Source organism: Mauremys reevesii, linkage group 20 (assembly GCF_016161935.1).
Source record: "Mauremys reevesii isolate NIE-2019 linkage group 20, ASM1616193v1, whole genome shotgun sequence".
NCBI classification, from domain to species: Eukaryota; Metazoa; Chordata; order Testudines; family Geoemydidae; genus Mauremys; species Mauremys reevesii.
This window is the reverse complement of record NC_052642.1, coordinates 7,788,946-7,802,050: the sequence shown is the minus strand read 5'-3', so window position 1 is coordinate 7,802,050 and position 13,105 is coordinate 7,788,946. Positions and strand designations below refer to the sequence as shown.

At 41.9% G+C, this 13,105-nt stretch overlaps 1 protein-coding gene across 2 annotated transcripts; it reads left to right on the top strand.

The window, feature by feature from the left end:
- The first annotated feature begins 45 nt into the window (after positions 1 to 45).
- Positions 46 to 12,983, top strand: DERL2 (derlin 2). 2 transcript variants are annotated; one of them, XM_039507533.1, is made up of 7 exons: positions 61 to 249; positions 2,510 to 2,575; positions 5,144 to 5,217; positions 5,746 to 5,839; positions 6,464 to 6,659; positions 8,136 to 8,226; positions 11,987 to 12,983. In XM_039507533.1, exons 1-7 carry the CDS (start codon positions 157 to 159, stop codon positions 12,090 to 12,092), a joined length of 720 nt encoding a protein of 239 aa, XP_039363467.1. In that variant the 5' UTR covers positions 61 to 156; the 3' UTR covers positions 12,093 to 12,983. The 2 variants fall into 2 exon arrangements, 1 of the variants encoding a protein (XP_039363467.1); XR_005590058.1 differs by lacking the exons at positions 5,144 to 5,217; positions 5,746 to 5,839; positions 6,464 to 6,659 and having other exon boundaries at positions 46 to 249; positions 11,987 to 12,125.
- The last annotated feature ends 122 nt before the right edge of the window (positions 12,984 to 13,105 follow it).

Here is a 13,105-nt window from a genome sequence, read left to right as displayed (position 1 = left end):
CATTCCCCCCTTCAAACCGCTGAGATAAACGAAAGCGAAGGATTGGCCGGCTTTGGATGCCGGAGGCAGCGCTGATTGGATGTGTAGCGTGCGGAGGGGCGGGGCGGGAAATGAGGCCAGCCGTCGCGCGGGCGGAAGCGGAAGCGGAGCCTTAAGATGGCGTACCAGACCTTCCGGCAGGAGTACCTGCAGGTGCCGCCCGTTACCCGGGCCTACGCCACCGCCTGCGTCCTCACCACCGCCGCCGTGGTGAGCCAGGAGGGTGCGGGGCAGCGGGGTGGGCCTGGGGGCAGCGCCGGCAGCCTCACTCTCCCCCCGCTGGGTGTGAGCCGGGACGTCCGCCCGCCCGCCCGCCCTTGCGGGGAGGGACGAGGGCTACGTCCTGGTTCGCCCCCGCTTGTGAGGCGTGGCCGAGCGGAGCAAGGGCCAGGCTCGGTTCCGGTTTGGTCTCACTCCCTCCCCGCGGTTGTGCGGGTTCCGAACCCGTGCGGCTGGGTCCGGTCCGTTGCAGAGGCGCCGAACGGCGATCCTGGTTGAAACGGCCCTGCAGCCTGGGGGGTCGGTTACCTGCTTGATTGGGCTCCGGTGGCTCTGTCGCTCCCTTGTCCTGTAGGACCAGGGCGCTCCCCTTCTCCAGACTGTGGTGCCCCTTTCCATACTCTGACTTGTCTTGTGTACCTCCAAGTGTCTCCTCACTTAAAAACTACCTGCTTACAAAATCAGACGTACAAATACAAAAATGTCACAGCACACACTACCACAGAAAAATTGCTGACTTGCTCATGTTGTTTTTATGAAATTTACGTTGTACTATTTCTCTAGTGCTTTTTATGTAGCCTTATGGAGTTGTAAAACTAGGCAAATATCTAGATGTGTTGATGAACCCCTTGGAAGATCTCTGCATCCCCCTAGTTGAGGATCATTTCTGTAGGACCCTCTGGAGGTGTACTCACAGCCTGTGCTGAATGCACAAACAAAATCCAAACCCACCAGCACTTGAAATGGGTGAGGGTAGCAAGACATTTAACAGTTGCACCACAGACAAGGACAGGAACTGAAAAGGAATCAGGTATCCACATGAGATGCTGTGTGCCTGTTTTTTGGGGGAAGGGGAGAATTAGACAGTTCTCCAAGACTCGTTCTCTGGTAGCTATATTACAGAGCCACTGTATTCCGTCGTGCCTCTGCAGAATCATTAAGCACCCAGCCCAGTGGTGTCCCATTCCTTGGCAGCCTTTTGCTAGACTTATTAAATTTCTTATTAATGAGGCCGCTAGAGAAGTGTGGAAAATATGGCAGAGCCCTTTCATAAAATGGTGGTTATAGTAATGACAGCTACTAAAGTGATGGCCAAGCAAATACATGGAAAATTGGTTGCTAGTGTTGCCCACATTCAAGTGACTGGACACAAGCAATCTAAAAATATGCCCATTTAAGATGAATGTGTCCGTTTAAAAAATATAATGTAATATATCAGTTTTTGAAGCCATGTGAGCTCTTGGGGTATGTAAAAGTAGATACATTCATGGAGGATAGGTCCATCAATGGCTATTAGCCAGGATGGCAGGGATGGTGTCCCTAGCCTCTATTTGCCAGAAGCTGCGAATGGGCAACGGGATGGATCACTTGATGATTCCCTGTTCTGTTCATTCCCTCTGGTGCACCTGGCGTTGGCCACTGTTGGAAGACAGGAGACTGGGCTAGATGGACCTTTGGCCTGGCCCAGTGTAGCTGTTCTTATGTTCTAGACACATATGCATAATGTGCAACATAAACATTCCATTAGTGGCACCATACATATATGTTGGATGTAGTCTTTGAAGAAGATTTTGTGTCCTGGGAATGCTGTGAAACCTCTTTTATTTTGAAAGGAATGTAGAGAAGGAAAAACTTTGCCAAGATTAAATTCTTCTGAAAACTCAGTGTTTTTGGGTGAAACTAGGGTGAGCTTTCAGTAGTTGTTTCTCAGATTAAAGGGGGGAATATGCTTTTATGTGATGGAAAAAATATAAGATGACATTCCTTAAAGCAGAAAGATCATTCTTTTTTGCCTTATATAATGAATAATGCTATAGTCATAGTAGTGGTCAGAGGCCCCATCAAGACTATTCTGTTTCATGGCTCTACAGACCCCTGCATGTGAAATGAAACTTTTACAGATGTAAAATGAGCCAAATCCAGATCTCTGGACCAAAACCTTACTGTCTTTTGTGCTTTACAAATATAAAATGGAAGATAGCCACTAAACCAAAGAGCTTGAAATCTAAACAGGACTAAGATGTGATAAGTAGGCACGGGACAAAATGGGGGAGGCAGAGGAGGAGGGCAAGCATGACTGTAAAAGGAACATAAGGTTGAATATGTTGGCTGAATTTAGGCTTGCACATAATTTTTAAAATAAGAGAACATGAGATGATATTGTACCACTGACAGGTTATTTGTGTCTCTACAGTAAATGAAGTGGAATGTAATGGATTGATCCTGTCACATATTTTCTCTTGTATTTCAGCAACTAGAACTAATCACACCATTTCAACTGTATTTTAACCCCGAATTAATATTTAAACACTTTCAAGTAAGTATTTTTTCTAAATGTTAAATGTTGTCATCCCTGTAAGAAAATTATTAAACTTGCAACACTTGTTTTCCCAACTGCACATTGAGAATATTAGAATATCTATTTTTCCCTGGAAGGTTTCTAATAACATTCAAGTGAAGGTTAGTAGTAAAAACTCATTGCTTTGATAGGTCACATTGTTCAAACAGTAGCTAAGAAACTGTATTTGCTTGCACACACATTTTACTCCTGAGGGCATTCTGCGCCAGAAAAATTAAAATTCTGTGCACAATATTTTAAAATTCTGCAAATTTTATTTGTCAAATAAATATGGAGGCTCCAGCAGAGGTGGGAGATAACTGTGCAGCTCCCCACCGGGACATGGACTCAGCGGTGAGGCTGCACCCAACCCTGACACAGCACAAGGACCCAACCTGCCCCCAGAAACACCCAGTACCCTGTCCCTCCGTGTGGGCAGGCAGGCTCAGCAAGGCAGGATCCAAGTGTGGGGGGATCTGGGTGTGGGTTGAGAGAGTTCTGTGTCGGGAGATCTGGGTGTGGGCAGCTCAGTAGGAGATCTGGGTGTGGAGAGGATCTGGATGTACAGGGGCCTGTTGGGGGACTCTGTAGGGGGCTCTAGATGAAGGTGGTTGGGGCTCAGCAGTGGGGGGGGATAGAGCTTGGCAGGGTGTCTAGGTGTGGGGGGCTCAGTTGGGGGTTGAGATACTGTGGGAGTGGGGCTCAGTGGGGTGGAGATTCAAGTGTAGGTGGTTGTGGCTCGGTGGGGTGGGGATCCTGGTGCATGTGGTTCATCTCGGTGGTTCAAGTGCAGTGGGAATGGGGCTCATCGGGAGGGGGTGGGGTTCTGAGTTTGGGAGGAGAGTGAGGCTTGGCAGGAGGGTCTGGGTATGAGGGGGTCTGGATGCACCAGGGTTGGGTGGATGGGGGAGCAGCTCCCTGTAAAGGAATCCCTCCCCCTGCAGCAGAGGAGCAATAGATGCAGGAACTCTGTGTGTGGGGAGTTTGCAGAGCTTCCTACAGCCAGGGGAGAAATCTGGGGGTGGGTCTGACATGGCTCTGGATGCCGTGCCGGAGAAGAGGAAGTCCTGTCCTGCCCAGCCAGGACTTGCAGCTGAGCCCGGCACAGTGTAGGAGCCACCATCCAGGTCTTCCCCAGTCCTGCCCCCTGCCCCACAGTGATTTACCTCTCTGCTGGATGCCCTGAGCACCTGAAACATACTGTTGGGGAGGGTCACGTGACTGCTTTTGTGGCTTCCCTTTGCTTCTCCATCAGAAAGTCATTTTTCTGCAGCGAAGCAAATAAATCTGCCGGGGACATCAATTCTGCGCATGTGCAGTGGCACAGAATTCCTCCAGGAGTAATCTTTCTTTTTACATGTTTTCAGTCTAACTTGCCGAGTAATTTTCCTTCCATTTTGCAGTGTGCGTGTTTTGTGTGATGGTGCTCTTCTGTCGTCTTATGGGGACATAATGTCAGATGCAGTACTCTCTGTGTAATACGACAATACTACCTAATGCTCATACTAAAGCAGTGTTAAAAGTCAAATAAACTTGATAAAACTTTGGGCAGTCTTCACATGGATTAAAAGTTAGATTGCCAAGTGCTTAGCCGCTCTTTCTGCTTGCTAGCTCTTCTCAGGTGAGCAGACATCCAAAGGAGCAGTGCCTCCTATCAAACTAAGGATTCTTCTGAAAGATTGTTTCAAGGGGCCAAGATGTTTCTGACTGATTCAGCTCAACTGTTAACACAATAACAAAGCCAAAAAATTGCTTACTGTGAAAGCTTGTTGGTTCTGAAATACAGCTGATTTGTCAAACTGACAAGATGTCCTTACTCCTACTTCATTCAGAATTATGTTTCTAAGTAATCATACTGACCTCCGACAGATAGAATTCAAAAAAATTAATCTGACCACACATTTTACTTAGGGTAATGAAACATTGCTTTAGCTTTCCTATAGATGAACTAATCTTGCTTCAATCCAAGTCTATATTTCATTGTGGAGAGGAATTTTGATATGGTAGAATTGAAGATGCATCACTCACCTAGCCTGCAAACCCAGTAATTGTCATACAAAATTTAGGGTTTCAATTTTCTTTGCAAAAAATTAAAAGGCAGTGCTGTCATGAAGTCTTATAAGTCCAAGATTTTGTTATTTTTACAAAATATGTTACCTTTTTATTTACTAATACTGTATACTATTAAGTATTGCCTATAATTAAAACTAAACTGCTGTCAGGATGAACAAAATATACCGTATTTGTTATGGTATACTTTGTTTTTAAATATGCCTTTGCTTACTTGGAAAATTTGAGTATAGCAATGTATTCCCAAGTCTTTAATGCAAAGTAGTACGGTTTACTGAATTTTAGAGTCTCAGACTATTGAAAAAGATCATTAAATTGGCTTACTACAATGTTCAAAAACCATTTTCATAAAGTTATTTTAGCTTGTGTGGATTAAACAAACTTCTTCCTGTATTCTCTATGTAGAGAATTTAAATACTTGAGATGGGTACCATTTATACTTAAGTTGTCTTATCTGTTTTCCTCTTATTCTGACAGGTATGGCGGTTGATTACAAACTACTTATTCTTTGGGCCAGTTGGATTTAATTTTTTATTTAATATGATTTTTTTGTATCCTTTATAAAAAGTGTATCTCACCTCTTTAGAATGCAAAACTGTGTGTCAGTGTTACTGTATAAGGGTCCAGTTCTGCACCACATTGTGAACTCAGTGTGAGTCCTGCGCCACTGATTTCAGTGGAGCCAGGATTTCATCCTAAATAACTAATTCAGTAATTCTTTTTCAGTGAGCTTTCATTGTTTCAATCTTGATTTGGAACACACACTACTAGGAGTGAGAATTCATTTTGTAGTACCAGACTTTTCTGCTAAATAGCCAGTAAGACTGCTAATTGGGCAGGTATTTTTTCTGTGGTGTGAATATTTGTCCACTAACTCAGAACTGGACTGAGACTATCAAATTTACTTTATGTAATTTCAATACTTGCTTGATAATCTACTATAAAAATCCTTCGATTGTGAAGGATGTTTGGGAATTCTGTATATAAAACCTATGTGAATGTATGTAAACAGCTATTTTTTTTCTTACTCTTTCTGCTGAATGTGATTAGTATCAGACTTTCCTGACCTACACCGTCAGATATCGTTACTGTCGAATGCTTGAGGAGGGGTCTTTCCGAGGTCGGACGGCAGACTTTGTATTTATGTTCCTTTTTGGTGGACTTTTAATGACTGTATCCTTTTTTACTGTTTTAATACAGCTGTGATTAACACGGAGGACACAGACCCTGTGCTTTGAAAGTCAATGAATAGAGAAATACTTTTTTTTGTATAATGAGGTCTGAATGACTCTATTTTAAGTGGGCTTCAAAACTTTCCAGATCTTGTGGTTACTATTAAATGTGGAATTGATCTTTTGCACTTAAATATTTCAGTTAAAGCTATAAAGATGAGATCCTAGATTGAAAGATGCTATTTAACTGTACAATTATCATGAGGATTGAAGGAAATGTTATTGTCCAGGTGAATTTACACTCCTCAACCCCCACCCCCAATATAGACATAGTGTGTAAAATAGCTTCTGTAATAATAAACCCCTCATAGTGTATGTGCAGCATGGAGTATTTAAGGGGGATTAAACTATAGGTGTCTTGTTTGACTGAGGGAATATTTAAGTTTGTTTGGAAAACCATAGACTCAAAGGTCAGGTGTGTCTATTTTTGTTGATGGCCACGATTGGCCTCCAAAAACTATTTTTTTTTCTGAAGCCCATAGGTTCCCGTCTCCCCCATATTCATATTTCAGTTTTCTTCAAGTAGGTCATGTGCACTGATATTTTCTTTAACTGTTTGTGCCAGCTTTTTGGCTTGTTTGTGAACTTGGTTTTCCTGGGTCAGGCCTTTACTATAATGCTCGTGTATGTGTGGAGCCGCAGGAATCCCTACGTCCGTATGAACTTTTTTGGTCTTCTCATCTTCCAGGCCCCATTTCTGCCCTGGGTACTCATGGGCTTTTCATTGCTATTGGGGAACTCCATCATTGTGGATCTTTTGGGTAAGAAGCTATGAAAAATGAAATCCTTAGACTTTTTGGCCACTCTGTCATAAACTACTGGTAGGTAAAGTCTCTTTTCCCCCTACTTAGTACCTCTTCCTGCAAAGAGAAAGGGGTTATCAAGCCATGTTGGCTATTTATGCTTTGATGCACTACTAGAGAGGTAAGTAGATATCCATAAGCTTCCAGTGACAAGGTTGATTATGGTTTCAGGATTAGCCTGGATGGTTTAGGTGATGGATCTCTTATCTTTTCTCTCTCATGAGCAGTTCCCCCTTTGTGCTGCTTCCTCTGAGAGTCACTTCTAATCAGGTGTGCGTTTTGGGAATCTTTAGTTTCCACACACATCAATAATCCTTTGTACTGGTATTTCAAAAGAAAGTGCTGTGACTGCCAGGACAAGGATTTTCGGAATTATCTCAGATCCAGAAGTGCTCACTGCACACAGCTGAGCAGAAATTGGGCCACCCTTCTAGAGAAGAAACTGGATCGGGGAAGTCTTCAGAACTGGAGCAATGGTCTGGGATTGGCTTATTTCACAAGTGATTGTATCAGAGCCAATACTCTTCCTGGTAGCTGAGAGATCTTACTGCATAACCCTGTTCCAAAGGCCACCTCTACCTGTCTTGCTCAGTTTATCTTGGTACACATCTGACAAGTATTTGTAACTTTGATATTTCAACTTTTTTTAAAAAGACTTGTTTTCCAAAGTGCTTTGAACAACTTATTGTCTGATACATTCTATATTTCTTTTGGAAGACGAAACAGTCGTCCGCATTAAAGACTTCTGAAAAAGTTTTCATTCTGAAATGGGACCTTAGCTGAATAGTGAGTTTTATACTCTGAGGGATTAAGGTGACAAACCTTTAACTAAAGGAGTCAGCTCATTCAATTGGCAGTGTGTCTATTAACCTCTTCCATATAGGGAAAAAAAATTAAAAGCAGCAAGGAAGCACATGATTATTTTTTGTTGTGACCTAATTGTTTACATGCTCTGATGTACAGAGTACTGTGTTCTACCAGTTTTCATTGTTCTTGTACGTGGTGGGGTACTCTGTGTTGTAACGTCTCCAAGTAGTGCAGTGTTTTGCTTCTACATTACCTGGAGAGAGCCAGATATCCAGGGCTGACTATGGAGATGAGACTTAATTGTGTAAGGCAGCTTGCATCTGACATTTTCGTCAGTACAAATGAAACCATACCACCAAAGTGTTTAGACAGTTGTGACAGACTTTTACTTGTATTTATATGACTCACTATGCTATAGATCTCTTCTAGTATGGCACTTAATTCTAGTGAGTATGTACCATGCTACTTCAGTTCCTTTTAACATCATGCTATTTACAAAGGGTATCAAAACACACAACTTGTTTTTTTTTAATTTCATGAAAAATCTAGTGAAACATTTAAACGTGGTATAATGGCAGTATTGAAAGTCACCAGTTCAACTTCAGCTTTCTTTTTCATTGATTCTAGGGATTGCAGTTGGACACATATATTTTTTCTTAGAGGATATCTTTCCTAATCAGCCTGGTGGTGGACGGCTTCTGAAAACACCATCTATTTTGTAAGTGTTACTTTCTAATTTGGAGCACATAGACAAATGTGTTTGTACACAATATTTTTTTTAAACTAATTCAAATACAAGTAAATTTGGAAATTTGATATAAATGGCACTGAGTTCGTCATACTGTTCCATTTGTCACATGGGTGTTACAGTTGCCAGAGGGGGAGAGGATCCAAGAGACACTCTTAAGACATGGTCTAACTTCTGAAAAGGTCCAAGAACTCCTATGCTAACTAAAATCCATAATATAGTTTGCCTGTTGGTGGCACCAAATATATCTGAATCTGTTAAAAGAAACCCATTTTAGGACAAAGTGTCAGTATGAGTTCAGAGTGCAAAATTCACAAAATGAGTGAGAAGCTTAATGTGGCTAATATTTTACACTTGGGTAGGTACTCCCTTCCCTCCCCACCATCCAAAAGGATCACAGAACACATAATAGACTATGTTCTGTTCACACAGTGCCATTCATATTCTTTCATCTCTTGGGCAGAGAATAGCAACCAACTGGAATGCTGCACACTAGAATGGATATGGGGAACTTTCCTGAAGGACGGGGTAAACCTCTTGAAAATTCTCTGAGTAGAAAAGACCTCAGTTTTTAAGACCGCAGACTGTCTGGCATTCTTGCCTTCAGAATGATGTGTAGTGCTGAGTTGATCTTGTCTAGATTTGATTTCTAAACCTGATATTTTAAACAAATTGACTGGCATAGCTGTTGAGAATAGGTGTCCCATGTGGTTACTCTTCTAGAATAAAAGTGATTTTTATTCTGGACTAATTACTTTGCTTTGGAATAAAATCACTTATTCCAGAATAGAGTGCTAACACAAAGGAGTTATTGCAGAATAACTAAATTATACTGGAATAGCTATAATGGAATAGTTATTCTGCAATAGCTATAGCTATGCTGGTCAATTCCCCCTGTATAGAGGGGGTCTAAGCTATCAGCCATTGAGAGGTTCCCTTTGGCTCACCTGGTAGAGTGGATGCCTGTGGACCAAGTGGGGGACAGTTCTTGTTCTATGATTTCATCCACAGAGCTTCACTTAAGATCCAGTCTAGTGTCTGATTACCAATATTTTGGGACTACTTGAGTCACTTTGTTCAGAAGACTGGTTATGAATCCTGTCATGTCCTAAATTTTTGAATGTTCAGACTTAGCAATCTTCTTAAATGTGTCTGCAGTAGACTTGTCTTCAACTCGGTATTTTCCATCCTCCCTTTTCAAAATATTTCTGAGTGTCCTGTCACTTCTTTTGTGAACATAACGTCATATAATTTCTTTAGCTATTTTAGTGTCAGCCAGGATTTGCCTTACATAACAGCACAAACTTTTATACTACTGCCAAAGACTGAAAGCTAAATTTACTCTCACTTCCTTTGCTCAAGTTTTGATCTTGGGTATAATTTTTTATATCCAGTCTAATTCCTTATGTTTGTAAATTACTTTTTTGGGCACTTGGTAAACAGAGACCCACAGAGGTGAAATCTCTCAAACTAGTTTGATTGGCAGCATAATCTACAGGATTAAGTATGATTTTGGGAATTGGGAAATCCTGAATTGTAATTCTGACTCAGCAACAGACTTGTCTGTTGATTTTTAACAAGTCAACCTCTCTGTACCTTAGCCTTTCAACTGTGAAATGGAGACACTTGCCTATCACCAATATATTATGAAGATCAGCTAATGTTTGCACAGCTCTCCATAGATGATAAGAGATATTTAGTACTATACTGACCTATTATTTCTTCTCTGAATACTGTTCTTTAAATGTTAGCTGTAAGAAATTCATCCTTACATCTTTTAATAATGCTAATTGGAAGCCGTAACTATTCTATCCCATCATTCTTAACTGCTTCATTTATATGCACAGCTTCTCTGCTTCCAAATAGTCTCTAGTGCCACCCTACAATAATTTAATTCTAAATAATAATAGACATGTATGGCTGGGGATTTGCTCTGCTTTGGGCAGGGGGATTGGACTAGATGATCTCCTGAGGTCCCTTCCACCCCTGATAGTCTATAATGGCCAGTTCCCTAAATGGCCCCCTCAGGGATTGAACTCTCAACCTTGGGTTTAGCAGGCTGATGCTCAAACCACTGAGCTGTCTCTCCCCCTATACATAAACCTGTTCCTTTGACAACTGATTTAACACATGGCACTGAGTGAGCTAGGAGTTTGTGTCTTCCAGTTGTTAGGACAATAGCATTGTAATAGTGAATCATGTATGGAAATCAGATTTGAAAGTCAGGCTCTTTCCTCCAATCAACATGCCTACCTCTCCCTCCCTCACAAATATTCATCCTCCATCTTTTCATTGACAGCATAGCACCCTTGCTGACTAGCATGTTAAATAATTTAACTGTACTCAAAACTTCTTAGATTGTTGTTTGCCTAGCTTAATACTTACTCTTCACCCCAACCAGCATGGAAACCAGCAAGAAACCTTAGAGCTTCAAATTGGTTCCAGGCACCAGTCAAAAAGAAGGCATGTTGGGATTGCTTTAGAATCTTTCTGCCTGGTGACCTGAACCGTAGGGCTTGTCTACACTAGAAATGTTAGGTCAGCTTACAACCACTGCAGTAATTATTCTGATGGTTCATGTCCACACTACCCTCGTTCTGTAGGTTATGCGTGTCCTCATGAGGAGCACTTCCACCGACATAAGAGGGCAGTATGGAGGGCTGAGAGCCCGGGCTCTCAGCTCCACATGCAGCTCCCCACCGGAAGCCCAGCTTCTCCTCCCCACTCCTTGGGCTCTTGGCTCCCCGCCGCCATGAGCCTGGCTGCCCCCCTTAGCTCCCCAGGCTCCCAGCAGGGAGTTCTGCATCCCAGTGCGGGAGCCAGGAGCCTCAGGGCAGCCAGTGGGGGCCGAGAAATTGTCAAGAATGACAGCCTGCAGCCGATGATAGTAATGCAGTGTCTACCGGGACACTGCATCGCCCTAACTGCACCGACATAAGCCCTTCACCTCTCCTGGAGGTGGAGTTATGTCAGTGTAGTCGGGTACTTACATAGGTGGGAGCAAGGCTGAAGCGTGTACACTGACATAATTAGGTTGACGTAAACTGCCTTGCGTCGACCTAACTCTGTAATGAAGACCAAGCCTTAGACTCATTAGTCAGAAAATTTTACATTTTCTCTTTATAGGATTCTTGCCAAAAGGGTGATAATATGGCTCAGTGACTAGAATTGCCGTGGCTGAACTGTGCTGTTAACTAGGTTACAAAACTATATTTATAGAGGCTGCTAGTGAAAGGATACTGAAGGTTTTTGAGGTAAATCAAGGACTTGACTAATTATTCCAGCCTCATTGGTGGTCCCTTACTTCACCCAATATCTTGGTCCCACCTAGTCTGTACATGTTCCTGTAAATTGGTTTAAGTTGGGTCGTGTCTCCACGGGCTAAGAAAACTGTTAATCCTGTTCTTTTAAGTACGTTTAAATATATTTTGCTAGAGATGTGCTAATGTGTCTTCTGTAGCTGCTGTAGACAAGGCTACCGATTCAACTTCACTGACCCTGTTGTCAGGGGTAAGGCATATTTGAACTTGAGTCCTATATGATCTTATTTAAACTTTTAATTCTGAAGGGCTTGCATCATATGAGCTGACTGGATCTCAACTAGAGGACAAATGTGACTTGGATTTAAATGATTGACACTATTGCATACTGTATCTTGTAGTGAGAATGTGACATTGACTGCTTGCCTCAAGTGTGAACTGTGTATTTACATATAACTTCTGCTTTACAGGAAAGCAATGTTTGATACACCAGAAGATGATCCCAATTACAATCCGCTGCCCGAAGAGCGACCAGGAGGATTTGCATGGGGTGAAGGTCAGCGCCTCGGAGGCTAATAAATGGCTGTGCCAATACCCAGACATAACTGGAAGGAACTAAACTGAAGTACCATATTGGGAATTCTCTTTCTCCTTGTTGCAGAAAGGACACTTTACAGCTTTATGGTTCTGAATATAAGAAGCACTTTATGATATGGCAGTCTAACTAATCCAAGACATTTCCAGGAGACTACCAGTGTCTCTCTACACCAGGGGTTTTGTTGTATTGGTACTGAAAGCATAATCTAGTGGAGCCAAAAAAAACCCAACTGGAAACCATTTCCTGTTAACTTCAGTTAACAAGACCATGCATACTCATTTAAAAATGTTTCTAAGGCATTTTTTTCCAAGTTATTTGATACAGGAAACTGTATGGGAAACTTTGAGGGACAAAATAAAACTTTGGCTTTAACTTTTTTCTCATTGGATAAAAAGCAGACGTGTGAGATCTTTTAAAGTGATTCCCTATTCTCATTGTCGAAGGCTGGTATGAAGCAAAATACACTAAATTTCCAAGCCTGTTTTCTTTTGAGTCAGACAGGATTTTAATTTTGGATGGTGCAAATTTTACCTTGCTAATTCTATGAAAGTAGACTGCTGCAGTTCCAGTATGAGCCCTATTATGAACCTAGCTTGCAGGCTGAGAATACATCTTGATCCAGATTATTTTGAACTACATATGGCCAGGTATGAATCTCACTGACATGCTTATACATGCGGTAGCAAATGCAAATATGCATGTATAGTTCTGAAAAATCTAACTCTTTTTTTTCCAAAGTGGTCAGCAAATTATTCAGAATGATGTGAAAGATTTTCCCATATAATTTAGAGTAGTAGCTCCTAGACTGGGATACGCTTAGCTCTGAGATAGTGAGTGAATAAAATAAAATGTCTTGTGACTGCTTGTTACCTTCTTGCATAATCTGTTGATTTGAGGGAAATGATAGAAAAGAAGACAAGGCTAGAGAAAGTTTAACAGATGCTTGCTGCAAACATGAAAGCTCCCTGATGTGTATTTTGGTGTTAATGAA

Coding starts and splice junctions, on each gene's coding strand:
- DERL2 (XM_039507533.1), top strand. CDS start 157: ATGGCGTACCAGACCTTCCGGCAGGAGTACCTGCAGGTGCCGCCCGTT. Junction 5,218..5,745: donor TTATTTAATATGATTTTTTT/GTATCCTTTATA, acceptor CTACACCGTCAG/ATATCGTTACTGTCGAATGC. Junction 5,840..6,463: donor TTGGTGGACTTTTAATGACT/GTATCCTTTTTT, acceptor TGTTTGTGCCAG/CTTTTTGGCTTGTTTGTGAA.